The sequence below is a fragment of the Nicotiana tomentosiformis genome, chromosome 6 (assembly GCF_000390325.3).
Source record: "Nicotiana tomentosiformis chromosome 6, ASM39032v3, whole genome shotgun sequence".
Taxonomy (NCBI): Eukaryota; Viridiplantae; Streptophyta; class Magnoliopsida; order Solanales; family Solanaceae; genus Nicotiana; species Nicotiana tomentosiformis.
The window spans coordinates 8,928,668-8,950,783 of NC_090817.1; the positions used below are offsets into that span (position 1 = coordinate 8,928,668).

A 22,116-nucleotide genomic window follows, 5' to 3' on the forward strand; every position below is an offset into this window, starting at 1 on the left:
TATGATAAATTAAGGTGAGAATGTGAATTAATTAACTATAATTTAGTGGTAACATATTTGTGAAGACATGTATCGTGAATTTATTGGATTAGTGTAAATACTCAATACGAGTAAATATTTACGAGGAGTGGGGGAGAGACAACGTGGGAGTGAAGCGCGTAGGGAAGATACGATTTGGAATAATTGCATAATTTAATGAGTTTATGAAATCAGAGGGACAATCACTATCAAGTCTTCTTCCAAGTCCATGACTAAGACAAATAAATAATAGACGCAATTTTTATAGAAGTTCACAAAAAATGAGCTAGCAAGCAAGCAAAAAGTAAGGGCATAAAATCCAATTAATATAAGGATAAATCAAATCAATCTCCATAAATCTAAATGCAATCTGATCCAGCTATGCAATTATTGACAGCTTAAAAAAACCAACCCCTTTAATTTTTGAAGATCTCTCTTTCTCTTTAACCTACTGATTTTAGCCTTATAATGCTACAAAATTTTTGAGCAAAATCATCTCAATTCTTGATTCTTTCTTGGTTTTTAATTCTTACTTCTTCTTCTTCTCAAGTATTTTTGTTTTCTTCTTTTTGTTGAGAAAAAGAGAAATGGGCAGTAATTATTTTGGTGAACCAAATTTTTTGGGAAATGAAAGATCATCATCTTCATCAGGATCATCAAGAAAAAGCAAGAAAAATAATTCAGAGAAGCAAAATAAGCAACCACAAAGAGGACTTGGTGTTGCTCAATTAGAGAAAATTAGATTACATAGTGAAATGGGTTGTTCTAATTACAATCTTCCTTCTTCTCTTCACAATAACCCTTATACCACCAATCTCACACAGGTTTGTATCTTATCATTTCTAATTCTATGACTTTTCAGTGGCAGATCTAACCATGAATTCACGAGTACGATAGAATCCGGTCTTTTAGGATTCATACTTTATATTAAAAATAACATATATATGGAGTTTCAACACTGTTGTGACTATGATTTTCTTTAAGCCGATGGTGTATTGAAACAGTCTCTATTTTCGTAAGGTAAGGGTAAGGTCTGCGTTTACGCTATCCTCCCCAGACCGCACTTGTGAGATTATACTGAATTTATTGTTGTTGTTATTGTAACATATATATGGAGTTATATTTAAACATTTCAGAATCCACTCTCTTATTCTTGACCATCGGAATTTTCAGGGTTTTGATAAAGTTTTTTTTTTTTTTTTTTTGAATTTGTAATATATGCAGGAGGAAATGAGACTACAAACAACATATTCATCATCTCCATCATTTTCATACTCGTCTTCTTCATCACCTTCTTATGGTTTTCCTGGGCACCAAGGCATTATGGTATGTAGTTATAAGATATAGTATTGGATATGAACTATTTTTCTTGAAATCTTAAAGTTTTCCTTGTTATTACTATTCCATTAATATGGGAAGGTGTCCCAAAACATAAATATGTATGATCTTCAAACTTGGAGTTGCCTGTACTGCTTGTGGAGATGTGTAGAGATGATTTCTTGTTCTTTTTTTACCCTTTTTTTCTTCCATTATTTTTGTTCTATTAAAGAGAAATAGTCCTGATTTCTTTGTGTAACTGAGAAAATCCATTTTAATTCTTAATGTGATAGTCTGAAGTGAGCTTTGTCAACTTTCCCTTTCCCAGAAGAGAGATTAAGAATGAGTTTCTCCTATTTTGTTTCTTTTTTCCTTTGGAAGCCCTTTGAACCTGAGGAGGTCTTGCTTCTTGCAAATTTGTCCATAGTGGAAAAAGGCAGCCCGTGCACAAGGTATTCTGTGTTCACGCAGGTTTTGGGGAAGGGCCGCATCCCAAAAGAGATGTGACGTAGATAGCTTACCCTAATGCAAACATTAGTGACTGCTTCCACGTCTCTAACCCGTGACCTATAGGAATATATAAGTTCTTTAACAGTAACTTTTGAAAGAGAATTCTAGTATGTGTATTCATTTTTACATGACTGGATATGAATCTGAAATCTAGAGAACATTTGTGCACTTTAACTTTCATTTTTCAATTTCCTTCTTAATTTCTTGGGGTATTTTGATAGTATTTGTTTCTTGTGATTGGCTTTTCATTTTTTCCCACTCGAGTTCTATCTGCTGTAACAATTTCTACAATTTCAGATGGGGTTGAGTGGCATTGAAGGAGCAAATATTAGATATGGAGATTCTCAGCCTACTTCTATAGCAAGGTACTTCCTCCTTTCATTAGAATCGATTAAATTGAGAATTTTAAACTCGTTAGGATTTAAATTACATACACTAACTATACTAACGGTATAAAGAATTTTTGCACTATCAATTTCCTTAACATTCTCTGGACCTGCATGAAAACGGAATGTTTTGTGCACCGAACTGCCCTTTTGGTGTGGCAGCTGATCTGCCTTATTTTCTAAATTACTAGTTCATGTTCTATGTGACATGATAGTGTAAAGGTTTTTACTCATCGTTGTCCGTTTGTACGTGTATATATATATAAGTAAAACTCTTTTAACTATTCTCCCCATTTACTTTCATCGAATTACTATAATTTTGTCATTGTACTTGGCTACCGAAAATAACCTTTCTGTCTGCACAAGGTAAAGGTAAAGTTGTATACTTTCTATTCTCTCCAGATCCCATTTGTGGGATTACACGGAGTATGTTGTTGTTGTTGTTCAATGTACTTGGCTCTGATTATTCTTCCTTTTGTGATTAAATTCAGTACTTGGCATCCTGGCACAGTATATGAACCTCAACATTATGCTCACCCTAATATGACTAGACATCTCCATAATGTGCAAGTAGAGGTATTTTGCTACATTATTAATTCCATTTTACTATATAGCATAATTTGCAATTAGCTTATGTTAATAAAATAATAAATTAATTACAAATTTTTGGGTTGGTAATTTAATAGGATTCAATGGAAAGGAGGAGGAAGAAAGACAGAAGTGACTCTATTGGTTCGAGTAGTCAGAATTCTGAATCAAATGGCTGTCAAGAGTTAGATTTGGAGCTCAGACTTTCCCTTTGATCTTCTACTACTACTACTACTTCCTAGGGAATTTGTTCGGTGTCTCGGAGTTATAATCTTCCTATTAATGATTGTGACAGCTTTTATAGGATATGTACTTCCTTGGGATCAGATGCATGGATTGAAGATATATGTTATGATACATAGCTAATAGTTTTCAAAAAATAGAGCACCCTTTGGTTTGGATTTGTAAAGTTGCACAAAGTCAATTTGAGCAGCTTATTGAAATTCGATACTGTTGGACTGAAACGAGCTTAGTTGGAGCAACATGAACAGTAAAGATTTATACAGCCGACCTAAACTTTTGGGCTTAAAGCATAGTAGTTGTTGTAGTAATTTCTTTCAAAAAAAAATAATTGTAATTGAAGGGAATTGCTTTCCATAAAAAGATGGAAAAAAATATCCATGGCCTTATGTGTAAAGTTCCATTAATTAATGGAAGATTTATGATTTATCAGTAAGAAAAAAGTCTCGTTAGGGTACATATGAAGCAGTAAATAAAACATCTAACAATGTTTTTCTTTAATTATCTTTTTTTTTTTTTTGGGTAAATAAGTACCTTAGGTTATCCGAATACTGTTATTGAGCAGTGTTCAACTTTATAAAAGAAGAAAAAGAGGGAACAAAAACCAAAGATTTTCCCCATAAGGTAAAAGAAAGGAACAAATCTTTGCAAATTTCCTCTTTTTTGTATTCATCTTATTGGACCTTTTTGGTGTTAAGATGTTCTTTTGATTTGGTACAATGTATGAATGATGTTTATTTACTACCATTACTTACTAATAAGGTTAATTAATGTCAAGAGATTATTGGCAAAGATCAAATCCAATGATAGTAAACTATTGGAAAAGATAGGTTAGAAATTGTACGTTATTGGTTATCATAGTTGAATTCATGAAATCTTGCTTGGCTTTTGGGAAACCCAATACATTGACAATCCTAATCTTGATTACTCTCTCCGGTCTACAATAAGCGATCAATTTGCCTTTTTATTTTGGTCCAAAATAAGTGTTCATTTATATAATCAAGAAAAAATTCAATTTATTTTTTCAAAATTACCCTTATGTACGTATCCTTAAAAAGTCTTTACTCCTCACATTAACTATGCTGCAATATTTAATTAAGAGTAGTTTAGTCACACTAACTATTTTTGTCTAAAATTTTATATTTTCTTAATGGGTGTGCCCAAGACAATTTGGTCACTTATTGTGGACCGGAGGGAGTAACTAGTTTTCTCGTAAAACATGAAATGATAAGAAATAAGGGACATTCCTACGAGATTTTAGATATGATGTATGGGAGCTCAACACAACTCTCCACTATTCTACTCGTATGGTCTCGAGTAATTTATCTTACTAATTAATTTTTAAAGTTAAGTCAGATTCAAATTTTATTTTTTTCACTTAATATCAGATCGAGACTCATCTCAATTATTGGTTTATCTACTGTTGAGCCTGCATATTTATTATTCATGCTCTAATTGGCAGGCATAAGCGTGAGCGAGTGTTAAGTTGTCCCGTATTGGTTGCGGGATATGGCATTGGTCTCCTTATAAGTTTTGAGCAATTCTCAGCTGAGTTTTTGATCAATATTGTCTCTTATCTTTGAGAGCAGGTCTATTTTGGTCCCTCAAATATAACTCTGAGTATATTTAGTCCCCTAAGTATGCTAAAGTGGAGCATCTATAGTCTCACTCACACAATGTGTTCAAAAATTAACGGCGTTACCCAACTCTGATTCATGAAGCAAATCTTCTGCTTTGACGCAAAACGTTTACTCTCCTTTTATTGAATAACGCAAATTATCACTTTAATTCCTCACTTTTAGATAATGTCTTCTAAAATTTTGACCTCGAAAATATCCACTTCTGTGCTAGTTTTCAATGAGAAAATGATACTGTATAGCCATTGTAAAAATAATAGCCGAAAAAATATATAAAATTTATATATATTTTTGTATATATATACATTTAAAAATTTCGGTTGATTTTTATAAAAAGAAAAGTTAAATTTTGAAAAAAATAGAGTTGCCAGGATCACTTCTATGCATATTATTGAAGCAAACGAATAACCAGATTATATTATCACTTTTAGACCGTGCCAAAAACTATTTATATCTGGTAACGAAAAAAGTATATAAGGAGAGTAAACGTTTTGCTTTAGAGCAGAAGATTTGCTTCATGAATCAGAGTTGAGTAACACCATTAGTTTTTGAACACATTGTGTGAGTTAGACTAAATGTGTTCCACTTTAGCATACTTAAGGGACTAAATATGCTCAGGGCTATATTTGAGGGAGCAAAATAGACCTACCCTCAAAGATAAGGGACAATATTGGCCAAAAACTCATTCTCAGCTCATGAATTAGCTTTTCGGGTTGAGTTACACCCAATGTTCATTCTTCACATCCCCACCCTATTCCATTTCGATAGTACGTTTTTCGGGTTTAGTTATTCTGTGTTCAAAACTCAGTGGTCCAATTAATTCAGAGTCACACTGCATATGACACATTAAAGAAAAAAATACTTCTTACCAAAAATTTCTCTATTTACATGGTTTGAACCCGAGATCTTGGATTACCTGGTGAGGGATTCCATATATGCATCACACCACTACGATATTACCTTGTTATTTGATTAGTAAACAAAGCTAAAATACTACATAAGCAACGAATAATTTTAGTCACCACTTGTCATTTCCATGCCTTAAATAATTTTAGTTCTTTGTTCTTTCTCTTGTCTCTCTGAAAATACCTATAGTGATGTTATGAATAGTTAGAAAATTAATTTCACAAGATTGCATGAGCTGTATAGTACTCCCATATTGTTCTCTGGATCTACTTCATATTCAGATAATTAATGAGTGATCACTGTTGCGATTATCAGAAGACTTTCAAAATAGGTCCAAAAAGTCAAAATCTAACTCAAACCCAAGCAAATGAAGACAAATTAATTTTTAGATTTGAAGTTATACCAATTTGGACTTGAGAATTATTCCAATTTGTGCCAAATTTGAAAGAAATATGTCAAAAAGTAAAACAAAAAACAAAGGAGAAGTTGGTACATGTCGAACGAGTTAGGGTTATGTGTCTATTATGCGACTCATTTTGTTCCGATTCATATTGACCCAAACAAAAACAAAACGTGGGAAAACAATATAATATAGCCGCTCTCAAAAATAATAATCAGATATTTTTTTTTTGTATATTTGGCTAGTGGAGGACTTTTTTACTACTCTGTAGTTTATGACACTATTATAGTGCCTGGGCTTTTTAAATCGGGCCTTCACATTCAACTTCCAGGCTGTACTCCCTGAACTATAATTTAGGTTGAGAAAATGACATTGTATAGCCGCTCTCAAAATAATAGTCGAAAAATATATATTTTTAAATATATATACATTATGTATGTTATATACAAAAAATATACAAATTTTTTATATTTTTTCGGCTATCGAATGTTAATAATTTCTGACTCAGTCTAAAAGTAAAAAAATAGCCATTTTCTAAAAGAAGAGTTAATCTAAATAGTCGTTCCTCCAATCGCGTAATCTAAAAATAATTGATGGGTGTATAATATAAGTTTAATCTCTCTCTCTCTCTCTCTCTCTCTCTCTATATATATATATATATATATATATATATATATATATATATATATATATATATACATATTTTAGTTATAAAATAAAGGTTAAGCTCTAGAAATTGAAAAATATTCATCCTATATTGCGAACTCAATAAAAAAAAAAACTATGTCTCATAGGGTCCTCAATCATCATTCTATTATATTCAGTACTTAATTTTTATTGTAGTTTTGTAATTATATCATCTTAAATTTACAAGTTATTATACTTCCTTGTTAGTTTCAGGAAGAACACATCACTCTTGAAGATGTAAGAGCTTTTCTGAAAATATTTTTGTTAAGTTTTTCCGAGAAGATAAAAATAGAATTAGCTGTACTTTTATTATGATTCTAAAAAATTTGTGAAATAACACAAACTGAAGAATTGAATCTTATGTATTCTTAATTTATTTTTCGTCAAAGGTTACAATATTACCTAGCAGTGAAGTTTTAGTTAATAAAATAAAAAAAATGATTAATGATGACTCAATTTGAATAAATTTTGTTTTCTATTATTTCATTCTCATTTGTTCAAGTTTGCATATTAACCAAGTTAACTCTTAATACTATACTACAACTAATTTAATCTATTTTCTAATTTCTTTCATCACCAATGATCTTTTCGAGGAAACAAATTTATGGTCCCTAAGATTTAAGCCAACTTGAAAAATAATTTTAGGTTTATAATTTTGGAAAAGAATATAATTGCATTCTTTTGCTAATTTAATAACTTTAATACTTAAGTATTTATTCTCAATGTTAAAAAGAAATAATTTATTTTTGTTGTTTCAAATTCTTAATATTAGCTCTTGTTGAATTTTAAATATTTTATTTTAATTAAATATTTTTAATAAGATTATTTTATTTTAAATGATCAAAGAATCACATTTTTGCACTTTTTATTTACTGAAGCATTAGTGCTAATACACTCTTCCTCACAATATAATTAAATTATGCACGGCATCACCCGTCGTTCTTTACACTCTTCCTCACAATATAATTAAATTATGCACGGCATCACCCTTCGTGCTTTACACTTTTCCTCACAATTCACAGAATCAACAACAACAAATAAAGAGAAGTTTTACAAAAAATCAATATTTCATCAATGATTACTTTCATAATTTAACATCTCGACCTCGAATCAATATTCATAATTTTATCGACCTTGGTGGAACCGGATACAAGTCTCCCAACATTTCAACAACAACAATAAGTATGGATAACAAGATTTAAGACTACAAATTTGCAAGAAATAGAATTTCACTCGCGTGCTATGACTCGACCACAACGTATAGATGCTCGTCACCTCAACTATACGTCGTATTCAACAACAAAATACGTAGCAAATACTCACACAATACCTATTCCCTCAAGCCAAAGTTAGACACAACACTTACCTTGCTCTGAAGGCCACTTAATTCTCAAAATAACTCAGATATATTATTCAATAATAGTCATGTTATTTTTTAAAATTATACTCACTGAAATAGGGTACACGCGCAAAGCGCGTACCTTAAAACTAGTGCTATACTAAAAGCACGAATACCCTTAGCGAAATATTGTTCGTCTTTTTTACTCTTTAAAAATAAATTTTACATTAGACAAAATTATCATTTAATTATTCACCTAATATTTAAGATTTTGAAATAAATTAAAAATTTTAGCTATTAAAATTTTCCTTATTTGAATTAAGTCAAAATCCTAATATCTAGGACTTACAACTCATTAAGATATTACGTTTAATAAAGTTTCCTTTTCATCTTGAATTTACTTCTACTAAAATATAGGATTGAGCCAAACGATTCCATAAACAAGAAATAGGAGAAATAATTATATTAATCAAATAATAACAATGTGCTATATATTTTATTTAGAGTGCAACCTTATCATGCCGATAACATGAGCAAAATAATTAATAAAAGTTTACCAAACTGTTTTTTACGTGTTATTTTCCTAGGGTATAATTATTGTTTATATATATATATATATATATATATATATATATATATATATATATATAGAGAGAGAGAGAGAGAGAGAGAGAGAGAGAGAGAGAGAGCTATGCATTTAAAAATTACACCTAACAATTGGAATAAATAATATGAAATATCTTTATTAATATAAAAAAGAAAAAAATGATTGACAAAAAAATATTAGCTATTAATAATGAATGTTGATTCAATTTAGCTAGTTAACTAAATAAGAAAATATTATCCAATAAATGTCTGTTATGCCATATTCTGATTTATGAGAAGTTTGGGAATATATTACGAAAATTATTATTAATTTTGTTAAATTGGATTTTGAAATATTATTACTAACATGAGATTTTGAAAAAGAATTAAATTTGATTATTTTGCTAATTAATTAATTCAAAGAGTGGATTATTTATTCTTACCATTAAAAATAATAATTTGTTTATTTTTTTTGCATTGGGGATTTTTATTTTATAATAATAGAGAAAATATAGATAAATTTTCAACTCCTTTCCTTTTCAAACAATACTTTTCTTAATATTTAAAAACTATATTTAATAATTATTAAATTTATGAGAATGGTGGCTCCTTTCGCCCAGGGGACATCGTCGGAGAACAATGTCGAGGACAGGGTGAGAATGAATGCCTAAACATATTTCAAAGGAAAATTGCCGTAAGAAAATAGAATGAAAAGAGAATACTCCTAGTTCTCCCAGACAATATTTAGTTTGAAATCCTAATTATTAAACTTTCTACTAATTTTAAAAGGAAAGATTTCATAACCAAAGTTTTAGTTATGAGTCCTACGTACTTCAAACAAGGAAATATTTAATAAATAGTAGTATTTTTTTTATTTGAAAGTTCTACATATTAGGAAAATATTAAAATTACTATTTTGTCTAGTGTGAACTTCATTTTTTAAAGCGTAAAAAAGGCGAACGACATTTCGTTAAGGGCCTTCGTGCTTTTAATATAGTGTACTAGTCTTAGGGTACGCGCGTTGCGCGTGTACCCTATCACAATAAGTATAAGTATAAACAAATTTAAATTTGAGTTATAAAATAAAGAGTAAAATCCAAAAAATAAAAAGTATTTACCATATATAGCTAATTCAATAAAGAAAAACTGCAAAAAAGGAAGTCCTCGGTCATTAGTCATTACACCCAACTTAAGAAAATTTATAGTTTTATAGTTACATCAAATCAATTTCATAAGGATTCATGTTTGTTTTTCAGTTACCAAAACTTGTACTCACTACAAATGATGCTTGTTTAAATTCTACGAAGTTTATTGATCAATTAAATTTTGATTTATATAACTAATTCTAAAAATTACAACGAATAAGAAAATAATTTATATAACAATTTAATAACTAAGAGTCAAATTTTTTAATTATGTCAAAAATTTAACAATTCATTTAATTATTGTCAAAATTTCAAATATTAGAAAAATAATTAAATAACACTAATAATCAAGAGTACCTCCAAAGGATGTCATTAGATCTTGTAAAATAAAACTTGTTCGACAACCATCATTATGATTTTTGTGATTCTTTTTCTGTATCAAACACCCTACTCATATTTAAGCTTCCAGTTATCTCATAAAAATGCTAAACAACCATTAATTGTGAAATATTAAGATATTATGCACGAAAAACAAAAATCTTAATAGTACAATGCTTCAAAATAACCCCGATTTAGGTCAACTAATTTTATAAATTTAGTAAGTTTTGCTATATATAAATACGAAAGTACCTCTAGTCACGAGTACAAAATTTTAAAAGCCACATAAAAAGTAATATTAAGATGTTATTTTATTTTTATTATTTTGTTGTATTGATAATCTTGAATGAATATTCATACTTATTAAACAAAAATGTCATGATAAACATAACATAACATAACATTTTCCGACTTTTTACTTTGTTAAGGATCAATGAACCTAATTTTGGAATGATAACTGTGAGGTTTTCCTATTAAAGAAAAATTAATTGTTTTTTGACTCTTTAACTAAAGAAAGCCCTAATTCGAAAAGGACAAAATATAAAGGGAGTTTTGGCGTGGTATAACAACATACCCATATAATTGGCAGAAAATAGCCCTAGTTATAGATATTGACATCAAATAGCCAATAAATATATATCACAATAATAATATGCATATCACAACTTTTTTTCTTCTTCTTTGTCTATATCAACATGTATATTAAAATTTTATTTTCATTCTTTGTATATAAATAATATCATTCTTTGTATATCGATAATATAAAATTGTATATATATAGTTATTGCTGCCTTTATATCAATGTATATCACAATAAAAATATTGTATTATTTGTATATCACAGTATATAGCACATCAGACATGTGTATACCAAAATAGATATCATAAGTTTATTTTTCTTCTTTGTGTATATCAAAAATTAATTTTTTTTGTATACCAAAATAATATTTACTCCCTCAATTATATTTATTATTTTTATATTTTAGAATTTGCTTAAACATGCTATATATAAAAAAATCATTTTTTGATCAATAATTAATAATTATATTATTTGTATATCACAGTGTATAACATAATAATAATGTATATATCAAAAATATTTATTAAAATTTTATTTTCCTTCTTTGTATAATACATTTCAGATTGAAAACTCAAGTTCAAGACGACTCAACATGTGTATCCCCTATTGTAACCCGTGTATATATCTATGTACATTAGTGATATCTCATGTATATTATGTGTGTCTTTGTATATCCATGAAAATTTTGTTATATATACGATATACAATGTGATATATACGGGCGTCCATAAACAAATTGTGTTGTATACACGATATACAAAGTGATATGCACAGACGTCCTTAAAAACTTGTGTGTGATATACACTGATGTACACGATATACAATGTGATATACACATATCGCAATTGAATTTTTAGGTCTGATATTTTACCTGAAGCCAGTCTAAATCATTTCTAATCTTGCTCAAATTTTGAATATAGCCTTGTTTAGGCATTTTCAACCAATTTCAATCAGACCCACTCATTCAATCCAAACAAAAAAAGGAAGAGAGAAGAAAAACGAAGTTGAAATATATTTTTTCTCTCTTAGTTTTTGCTAATCTTGTTCAAATTTTGTATATAGCCTCGTTTAGGTATTTTCAACCACTCATTCAATCCAACCAAAAAAATAAGAGAGAAGAAAAATAAAGTTGAAACATATTTTTTCTCTCCTGGTTTTTGCTTCTCATTTTCTCTGATGTGAGATCAACCTTACCTTTTCATCCCACTGATTTTTTTTGTGTGCATAATTTGCAAGAATGTTTGCTAAACTATGAGAGAAAAAGAGAAGAGATAGAAGAAGAAATACGAGAGAAAAGGGGTGGGAAACCAAAATAAGCGTGTAGTTTTTTTAGAGAGAATACAAAAGAGAGTAATTTTTTTAAGATTTGTGTGATGACTCGCCATGTCATCATACCACATAGGCGCCATTTGGCATATATTAATTCCAAGTAGAAGATTACATAGGAGGAATGCTTGCATTTGTGAGAAGATTCTAGAGAAGTATGGATATTTCCTTTGGAAGACCCTAGATCCCTATGGATTTGCTAGGAAAGTCCTTAGAATCTTCTAGGGCTTGTAGAGAATTCTAGAGAAAGCCCTTATCTTATAAATATTAAGGACTTGTATAACAATTAATATTTACATACTAGCCCCTAGGAAACTAGTATATAAAGGGGGCCATTCATTGTATTTCATCAAGCAAACAATTCAAATTCTCTCTAATACAAAGCTTCCATTAACAATTCTCTTGTGTTCTTTCTACCATTCTCTTAGCGATCTTGAGTGTAGTAAGGCTGACTTGGCATAGCAAGAACGTGAGCAAATTATCAAGTGACGCACGTGTACTTAGTTAACGACTAAGGACGTGACAACGTGGTATCAGAGCAAAGGTTACAACTAAGGGAATCGCGAACGACGGAGAAATTAACGCTGCCAACATCCAAGCCAATGTCATCCAGGATGTTGCTGGCAAGAGCGACCGTAACAAAAAGAGAAATGCCACCAACAAGGGCCATGAGGTGCCACCCGAGGTTGTGTCAAACTAAGGGCTTACATCCCAAGAACCATCTGCCACTGAGGCAAGCGAGGGTGAAGTGGAGGTCCTGCCCGAGGACGTCTCGCTTCGTAAAGAGTGGGTGATGAAGATGAACGCGGGGATGGACGCCGTGGAGATCTTTGGTCAATGCTTGGGGAAGGTAGAAGGCACCCTTAGCGTTCTTGAGGGGAACACTCTTGAAGAGATTGAGAGCATCCGAAATGACTTGGAGGGACGTACACAGACCGAGATGGAACTAAGGCAAACTATCATTGCCTTAGAGTGCAGACTCATGGAGGCTTTGAGTACTATCGATGCTATGAAGGCAAAGATAGAGTCACTCGAGGAGCATGCTAGTGCTGGCGTGACCGAGGCAGTCGGCAATATTGTGGTGACGAGGGAGGCCAAGATCAAGGCTCCCAAACCCCTGGTGTTCAAAGGTGTTCGTGATGCACAAGAAGTGGAAAACTTCCTTTGACACTTGGAGAACTACTTCAAGCACGGAAAAGTGAAGGACGACGAGGCCATGATCAATACTGTAGTGTTGTACCTCTGAGAGACTGCCATGCTATGGTGGAGAAGGAAGATGGCCGACGTGGATAAAGGTCTATGTATTATTAGCACGTGGGATCAGTTCAAAGCCGAGTTCAAGCGACAGTTCTTTCCAAACAATGTCTTGTACGAGGAAAGGCGCAAGCTTAGGGAGTTGAAGCAAACAGGGAGCATACGTGTCTATATCAAGGAGTTCACTACCCTTATGCTTCAAATCCCCAACCTGACCAATGATGACTTGTTGTTCCACTTCTTGGACGAGTTGTAAAATTGGGCTAAGCAGGAGTTACAACGCCGACAAGTCGCAAATATAGACCAAGCCATAGTGGAGGCCGAATCGTTGATGGATTTCAGGCATGACAAGCACGACAAAGGGAAAGTCAAAGAATCAAAGTTTAACAATGTCAAAGGTGGGGTAGACCGTGGCAAAGGCAAAGAGATACAACAACAATACTTCAAGACTCAAGATTCCAAAAAGTTGAGTGGTCGTCAGGGCTACGCCTAGAAGAAAGCGCAGGCCGAGAAGAAGGGATGTTACATATGCGGAGGGCCGCACATCTTTAGGAATTGTCCCGACCTAAAGAGCCTTAGCGCCATGGTCCGTGAACGGAAGGAGCAGCCATAAGGAGAGAGTTCGGGAACAGCACAGTTAGGTATGATCGAATTATGTGGTGCTGTCACAAAGCAATCTATCCAACCTACCGAGAATGGCAACCAGTACGTGGATCTCACCATCAACAACAATCCTGTTCGTGCAATGGTGGATACTTCTGCAACTCATAATTTCGTGACTGAGGCTGCTGCAAAGAGACTAGAATTGAAGCTTGCTCCAACCAACTCCCGCGTCAAGACCGTGAATGCCGAGGTACAGCATGCTCGTGGGGTAGCTAATGGAGTTGGTGCCAAGTTGGGAACTTGGAAAGGTATGACAAACTTTACCGTAACCGCTATGGATATCTTTGACATCATATTGGGACAAGAGTTCTTTAGACATTGTCATACTTTGATTGACCCCTACCTCCAACATCTCTTGGTTATGGAGCGAGAAGGAGCTTGCATGGTACCTACAGTGTCTATGCCACATAGACAGAGCCAAGCACAACTCTCAGCTATGCAGGTTGTCAAGGGGATCAAGAAAGGGGAGCCGGCGTTTGTGGCAACCATCGCAAGTCTGGAGGAAGACAAGAGTTTTCAAGAGACACTACCACCTTGCATAGAGAAGTTGCTTGAGGAAAACAAAGATGTCATGCCCGAGGAGTTGCCTAAGCACTTGCCGCCTAGGCGAGAGGTAGATCACAAGATTGAGTTGGAGCCAGGGGCTAAGCCACCCGCATTTTTCCCCATATCGTATGGCACCGCCCGAGCTAGAAGAGCTCAGGAAACAATTGAAAGATTTGCTAGATGTTGGTCACATCCGCCCATCAAAGGCACATTTCGGCGCACCAGTATTGTTCCAGAAGAAGAAGGATGGATCGTTGCGCTTGTGCATAGACTACCGAGCACTTAATAAGGTCACAGTGAAGAATAAGTACCCGATCCCGCTCATTATTGACTTGTTCGATAGACTTGGGCATGCCAAGTACTTTACCAAGGTGGATCTTCGCAAGGGCTACTACCAGGTTCGCATTGCAGAAGGGGATGAGCCGAAGACAATATGTGTGACGAGATATGGAGCCTTTGAGTAGTTGGTGATGCCCTTCGGCTTAACCAATGCACCAGCCACATTATTCACCCTTATGAACAAAATTTTTCATCCCTACCTTGATCAATTCGTGGTGGTCTACCTAGACGACATAGTCATTTACAGCAACACCTTGGAGGAGCATATGGAGCACTTAAGGAAGGTTTTCCAAGTCTTGCGGGAGAACTAGCTATACATCAAGAGGGAGAAATGCGAGTTTGCACAATCAAAGGTGCACTTCTTAGGCCATGTTATTAGCAATGGCGAGCTACGCATGGATGAGGATAAGGTACATGCTATCCAGGAGTGGGAGGCACCTATGAAGGTAACTGAGTTGAGATCCTTCCTTGGCCTTGTTAACTACTATCGTTGGTTCATCTGTGGCTACTCAGCAAAGGCCACACCATTGACTGAGTTGCTAAAGAAGCACAAGCCATGGGTTTGGACGGAGCATTATCAAAGGGCGTTTGAAGACCTCAAGGAAGCTGTAATAGAGGAGCCAGTCTTGGCATTACCTGACTTTGCCAAGACATTCGATGTGCATACCGATGCCTCAGATTTTTGCCATTGGGGGTGTCTTGATGCAGGATAAGCATCCCATAGCATTTGAGCGCCGTAAGTTAAATGAGACGGAGCGGCATTACACGGTGCAAGAGAAGGAGATGACCACTATTGTGCATTGCCTTCATACATGGCGACATTATTTGCTCGGGTCGAGGTTTGTGGTCAAGACCGACAATGTAGCTACTAGCTACTTTTATACGCAGAAGAAGCTCACACCAAAACAGGCTAAGTGGCAGGATTTCTTGGCCGAATTTGATTTTGAGCTGGAGTATAAGCCGGGCAAAAGTAACGTTGTAGCTGATGCCTTGAGCCGAAAGGCCGAGCTTGCTGCAATCACTTCAACAAGATGGGACATTCGTGAGGTTATAAAAGAAGGCGTACAGCATGATCCAGCAGCCAAACAACTTATCGAGTTAGCCAACTAGGGCAATACGAGACGTTTTTGGGTCGAAGACGGTCTACTGCTTACCACAGGTCGGCGGGTCTACGTGCCTAAGTTTGGAGATATTAGACGGCGAATCATAAGGGAGAGTCATGACACAATGTGGGCTGGTCATCCAGGCCAACGTCGCACTAAGGCCTTGGTTGAGTCAGTCTACTATTGGCCACGCATGCGAGATGACATAGAGTGTTATGTGCAAATTTGTCTTGTCTGTCAACAGGACAAAGTTGAGCAACAAAAACCCGGAGGACTTTTGGAGCCACTACCAGTTGCAGAGCGTCCATGGGAGAGCGTGACTATGGACTTTATCACTTGCCTACCGAAGTCTGACGGTTATGGTACTATTATAGTGGTCGTGGATAGATTTTCCAAATATGCCACCTTCATGCCCGCCTCACCGGGTTGCACTGACAAGGAAGCCGCCAAGCTATTCTTTAAGAATGTGGTGAAGTATTGGGGCTTACCAAGGCATATTATCAGTGATCGAGACCCCCGTTTTACTAAAAACTTTTGGAGAGAATTATTCGACATACTTGGCATGGAGCTGCACTTTTCCACTAGTTTCCACCCACAGACAGATGGACAAACGGAATGGGTCAATGCCTTACTAGAATGCTACTTGAGGCATTATGTAAGCGCACATCAGAAAGATTAGGAAAGGCTCCTAGACATTGCCCAATTCTCTTATAACTTGCAGCGGAGTGAGTCCACGGGGTGGACACCATTTGAGCTAGCCACAGGCCAACAGCCACAAACCCCACATTCATTACCAGCCGCGTTCGAGGGAAAGAGTTTGGGGACTTATCATATAGCCAAAGGATAGGAGGAGCAGCTTGACACTGCTAAGTCCTACTTGGATAAGGCAGCTAAGAAGATGAAGAAGTTTGCAGATCGTAAGAGGCGTCCCACGGACTATAGAGTTGGGGACATGGCCATGGTGAAGTTTAACCCAAGACAGTTTAAGGCACTACGGGGCATGCATCAGAATCTGATTCGCAAGTTTGAGGGGCCATTTAAGATAGTCGCCAAGGTAGGCAAGATCTCATACAAGCTTGACATGCCATCGTATCTTAAGATCTACCCAGTCTTCCATGTCAGCATGCTTAATCCATATCATGAAGATAAGGATGATCCGAGTAGGGTCCAATCAAGTCGAGCGCCTATGACTATCACCTCATTGCATGATAGGGAGATTGAGGCTATCATGGATTACCAGGCCACGCGAAAACAAGGGCAAAAAGCCACCGCTATGTTCCTCGTCCATTGGAAGGGGCAATCACCGGAGGAGGCCACATGGGAACGATATGAAGATTTATGGCAATTCAAAGATAATATTCGAGAATTTATGCAGCAACATTGCGCCATGGTCGTCGCAACATTAGGTGGGGGAGAGTGTGATGACTCGCCATGTCATCATACCACATAGGTGCCATTTGGCATATATTAATGCCATGTGGAAGCTTACATAGGAGGAAGGCTTGCATTTGTGAGAAGATTCTAGAGAAGTATGGACATTTCCTTTGGAAGACCCTAGATCCCTATGGATTTGCTAGGAAAGTCCTTAGAATCTTCTAGGGCTTGTAGAGAATTCTAGAAAAAGCCCTTATCTTGTAAATATTAAGGACTTGTGTAACAATTAATATTTACATACTAGACCCTAGGAGACTAGTATATAAAGGGGGCCATTCATTTGTATTTCATCAAGCAAACAATTCAAGTTCTCTATAATACAAAGCTTCCATTAACAATTCTCTTGTATTCTTTCTACCATTCTCTTAGCGATCTTGAGTGTAGTAAGGCTGACTTGGCATAGCAAGAACGTGAGCAAATTGTCAAGTGCCGCACGTGTATTTAGTTAACGACTAAGGACGTGACATTTGGCTATATAATGCCAATTGTTTGGGGATATCTTTGCCAAACCTAATATAAGGTTAAAAAATTGCCAATTCCTGTTATGTGTTGTTATAGGATGCCAATTTTTCAATATAAAGACTCCTAAATATAGATGAAGTTGAAAGTGAAAGAAACTTTCTTTGTACGAATTGAAAGTTATTTGAAATTCTAGAATTGAAAGGAATTGAAAATCAATATTATAAATATTAGAGGAATAATAAAATAATGACTATTTCTAAATAATAGGGAGTTAATTAAATCACTATTACTAAATATTTGAAAACTAATAATATGACTATTTTGTATAATATGAACTCTATTTTAAAATGGTGAAAAAGACGAACGACATTTCGCTAAGCACCTTCGTACTTTTAATATAGTATAAATAGATAGATAGATATAGATAACTCCGTATAATATATCTATACCGGAGTCCCAAATAACATGACTTAGTTCAAAAATTGACGTGATTAATATCAATTTTAGAAACAAGTGAACATCGTATATTGGTTGTTCTATTTTTTTTTTTTGGAAATAAAAAGATAGATTTAGGAATTACTTAAGAACGCTCTTAACTATAAATATCTTAACTGCTAATCACACTGAAAATGTTGCTTACTCTAATGGTGATTCGATTGAGCATAAAAAACTTGAAGAGTAATAAAGATGTCTCAAATGCCAAATTCCTATCTCTTAAATTAGGAGGTACCTGAAAAAAATAGAAAGAATCAAATGCGGAAAGTTTGGAAAAAAATCTTGCTATGTCATAAATATGTAACCAAATATAGATTATGCCCATGCAGAAATTTACGCATTTTCATGAGTCAAAGTATGGATTTCACATTTTTTTTTAAAGGTACGTGTTATACCCAAAACGTAGAGAATATAGACAAAACAAATTGCAGAAATATGATATTTTTTGGGATGCTCTTTAACTTTTAACCTCCACCTGCCTTATGAGCAGAATTTCAAAATCAAAAGTTAAAAGTGTTGCTCATGGGACAAGCGAGGGGCAACACTTGTTAAACTTGAAGTTCTGCCCACTATGAGGACTATTTGTGTTCTTCATCCGAATATATATATATATATATATATATATATATATATAAAATTACCGTAAAGGAGATGCAAATTAGACAGTACACAATTTGATTGGAAAATATGACAAAAAAACGTTGATCGTTCTCTAAATCAAGCCACACAAAAATAGATCGATACAAAATTTTGGGGTCTCTCATTTGCTGTTTATATAGTTCTTCCAATACAAAGAATATAATATTATGGTCTGCACGTCTAGACCTAATGGAGTTGATCACTTCTCATATTGAACAATAGCCTACTTGTTATCTCAAAATCTTTTAGTCTCTTGCACGTTATTCAAAACCCTAATTGTCAAAATAATTTGTCATATATAGCTGGGGAAGAACTTATCTAGCTAGTTAATTAGCTTTCAAAACTCATATCCCTGAGCATTCTTAATTACTAGAAATTTTCCAACATGAAATTAGATACTCATCCGTTCGTTAAAATATTTGCACACCCCTTAAGAAAGATATTTTAGTTAATAATCTTAATAATTAAATCATTTGTCTAAACTAGTCTTTATTTCTCTTAAACGTCTTATGTACATTTAACAACCTTCTGATTGGAACAATACGAGTGAATTTGAAGAAAAAAAAAGTAATAATTTTTTTTACTTTTCAAAAAGATTAAAATATTATAAAACAAAATCGGTTTTGTCAAAAAAACTAACATTTGGGACCAGAAAATGTACTAATCCTGAAGCCAATCAAAATGGTCTTTGTCGCTGTAAGTTTCGAGATATAAATACTACAACAATATGTAACCAGATTTCTTAGTTTATTGCCCACTGCGTCCACTCGGTATTTAGAATGCCAACCTCAAACATGGTCAGCACAAAATACATAAAAGAGGTTTACATAGTAATTGAAAGGGTCTTAATTTTCAGCTATATAAAGCCTACACAACCTAAGAGCAAAACGTGCCATTTCAAGTTACTCACAAATTTATAAAGATGGCCAAATTTGTAGCTTTTAATTCCTTGGTTTTGATCATTGCAACAATTGCATTTCATTGTGCTATAGTCAATGGAAAGATCTCAAGTAGCATGTATGTCAATTGGGGTGCTCATCATTGTCAAATGCTAGGGGAAGATCTTCAACTTGTCCTTGATAAATCTGCAGGCAAGTTTAATTTTCTTTTACATACGTATGATGTGCAAATAATTCTTCCTTGTGTAACCTTCCCTTGTGACCTATTCAAGGCACAGGTGAATCCAAAATTTAGAGTTGGTCGGTTCAGAATAAGTATAATCTTATTATATATGTATACATTTTATATATAGTTTGAGTCGAAAACAATGGGTTCAATTGAAATCATAGAATATGCGTTAGATCTACCTCTGTCTCGAGGCGATTACCTGCCCAGCTAATTAAGCGCAAAGGGGGCGAAAAAATGAATGACATTTTTTATTTACGAAAAGATAATTAGAATTTTAAATTTTTTTGGATTGACAATATTACTAACTAATCTGATTTTAACTTCAGGTTCTGGTGCGCAATCAAAAAGAACATTTCTTTTTGGTAGCTTTGAAATGCTTATCAAGTTGGTACCTAACAACTCTGCTGGAACTGTTACAACATACTATGTAAGTATAGTTATACAATATTCAAGTTTGAAAAATAAAATTTACAACTTCAAAATTTTTGTTGGAGTCAACCAACTGTACAAAAACTATTAGAGTTTAAATTTTGGGCACTAACGATGTTTGTTTATTAATCAACTATTAGAGTTTAAATTTTGTGTACTTACGATGTTTGTTTATTAATCGTTTGCAGTTATCTTCTACTGGTACCAAGCATGATGAAATCGACTTTGAGTTTTTAGGAAATGTATCGGGACAACCTTACATTCTCCACACAAATATTTATACCCAAGGTGTTGGAAATAGGGAGCAACAATTCTATCCTTGGTTTGATCCAACTGCTGATTTTCACAACTACACCATTCATTGGAACCCCAATGCTGTAGTGTAAGTCGATTTTTCTAGACATCTTCCTTCATTATATGAAAACCAGCTTATTTGTCAACTTTCCCCACTCTTAGTGTCTATTTATTTCTTAAAAAAATTAGAGTGCATTTTGTATCACGAAATATACTTTTTGGAAAATAGTTTTTTCAGAAAATAAGTCACTTTTCCGGTATTTATTTGCCAGTTCAAAAGGGAGAAATGACTTCCCTCACTCTAGGGCTGAAGTCATTTTTCTCCAAAGATATCTCAATTCTTAAGTTTCAGCCACTACTTTAACCAACACTTAGACATTATTATCATCATCATTATTATTATTATTATTATTATTATTATTATTATTATTATTATTATTATTATCAATCGTTAATACTCAAAAGTTCCATCAAAGAAGGTACTAACTTGTTTGCTAATATTTCATCGGTCTTTAATAAATTTGGGTTTTCGAAAAATAAATTTCACTCTCCATCCAAATATGAAAAATATTTTTGAGAAAAAAATTATTTTCCGAAAAATGGCTTTTGTTATACCAAATAGACGTGCAACCATATATATAGTAGAAAGCAAAATAATCTTGAAATTTGATGTGCCACTACTTATTTTTTCAGATGGTATGTAGATAGTATTCCAATTAGGGTATTTAGAAATTATCAACTCAAAGGAATTCCATTTCCAAACCAACAAGGAATGAGAATCTACTCTAGTCTTTGGAATGCTGATGAATGGGCAACAAGAGGTGGCCGTGACAAAATTGATTGGACAAATGCACCATTTATTGCAAAATATCGTAAGTTTAGGCCAAGAGCTTGTTATTGGAATGGACCATTAAGTATTGTCCAATGTGCAATTCCAACAAAATCCAATTGGTGGAATTCTCCTTTATACAGTAAATTGAGTGCTCCTAAAGTGGACCAAATGAACTCAATTAGGAGCAAATACATGATTTATGACTATTGCAAAGATACTACACGATTCAAGGGAGTTACGCCTACTGAATGTTCATTGCCACAAAACTAGAAGGCCGTCAAAATTGTAACGATATAGAGAAGATTAGCATGGTCTTTTCCCAACGATGACACGCATCATGAACCGAGAAGGACGTCAATGTGAAAGCTGTACTTGTTCCATTTTCTTATTTGAAATAAAGTTTTCAATGTACTCCCTTTGAGCTTCAATATTTTGCTTCTCATGTTTGTTATTTTT

General features: G+C 33.9%; 3 protein-coding genes and 1 non-coding gene across 4 annotated transcripts; all 4 read left to right on the forward strand.

Moving 5' to 3' along the window:
• The first annotated feature begins 290 nt into the window (after positions 1–290).
• On the forward strand, positions 291–3,352 carry LOC104115900 (protein SPEAR3). Its single transcript, XM_009626619.4, has 5 exons — positions 291–842; positions 1,243–1,344; positions 2,143–2,210; positions 2,723–2,807; positions 2,918–3,352. The coding sequence occupies exons 1-5, from the start codon at positions 606–608 to the stop codon at positions 3,032–3,034; spliced, it is 609 nt and encodes a 202-aa protein (XP_009624914.1). The 5' UTR covers positions 291–605; the 3' UTR covers positions 3,035–3,352.
• A 13,493-nt stretch (positions 3,353–16,845) lies between these two features.
• Positions 16,846–17,397, forward strand: LOC138893542 (uncharacterized). The gene has a single exon (XM_070178161.1). The coding sequence runs from the start codon at positions 16,846–16,848 to the stop codon at positions 17,395–17,397; it is 552 nt and encodes a 183-aa protein (XP_070034262.1).
• Positions 17,398–19,878: 2,481 nt separating this feature from the next.
• LOC104115899 (probable xyloglucan endotransglucosylase/hydrolase protein 26) lies at positions 19,879–22,111 on the forward strand. Its single transcript, XM_009626618.2, has 4 exons — positions 19,879–20,068; positions 20,432–20,532; positions 20,723–20,916; positions 21,522–22,111. Exons 1-4 carry the CDS (start codon positions 19,900–19,902, stop codon positions 21,928–21,930), a joined length of 873 nt encoding a protein of 290 aa, XP_009624913.1. The 5' UTR covers positions 19,879–19,899; the 3' UTR covers positions 21,931–22,111.
• LOC117281384 (U6 spliceosomal RNA) lies at positions 21,917–22,022 on the forward strand. The gene has a single exon (XR_004512011.1). It is a non-coding gene; the product is annotated as a U6 spliceosomal RNA (small nuclear RNA).
• Positions 22,112–22,116: the final 5 nt, after the last annotated feature.

What these genes read in the sequence shown, in the direction of transcription:
- LOC104115900 (XM_009626619.4), top strand. Translation starts at nt 606, where the DNA reads ATGGGCAGTAATTATTTTGGTGAACCAAATTTTTTGGGAAATGAAAGA. An exon ending in ATACCACCAATCTCACACAG is followed by an intron (nt 843 to 1,242) that starts GTTTGTATCTTA and finishes TAATATATGCAG; the next exon opens with GAGGAAATGAGACTACAAAC. An exon ending in TCCATAATGTGCAAGTAGAG is followed by an intron (nt 2,808 to 2,917) that starts GTATTTTGCTAC and finishes GTAATTTAATAG; the next exon opens with GATTCAATGGAAAGGAGGAG.
- LOC138893542 (XM_070178161.1), top strand. Translation starts at nt 16,846, where the DNA reads ATGAAGAAGTTTGCAGATCGTAAGAGGCGTCCCACGGACTATAGAGTT.
- LOC104115899 (XM_009626618.2), top strand. Translation starts at nt 19,900, where the DNA reads ATGGCCAAATTTGTAGCTTTTAATTCCTTGGTTTTGATCATTGCAACA. An exon ending in GAACTGTTACAACATACTAT is followed by an intron (nt 20,533 to 20,722) that starts GTAAGTATAGTT and finishes AATCGTTTGCAG; the next exon opens with TTATCTTCTACTGGTACCAA. An exon ending in TGGAACCCCAATGCTGTAGT is followed by an intron (nt 20,917 to 21,521) that starts GTAAGTCGATTT and finishes TTATTTTTTCAG; the next exon opens with ATGGTATGTAGATAGTATTC.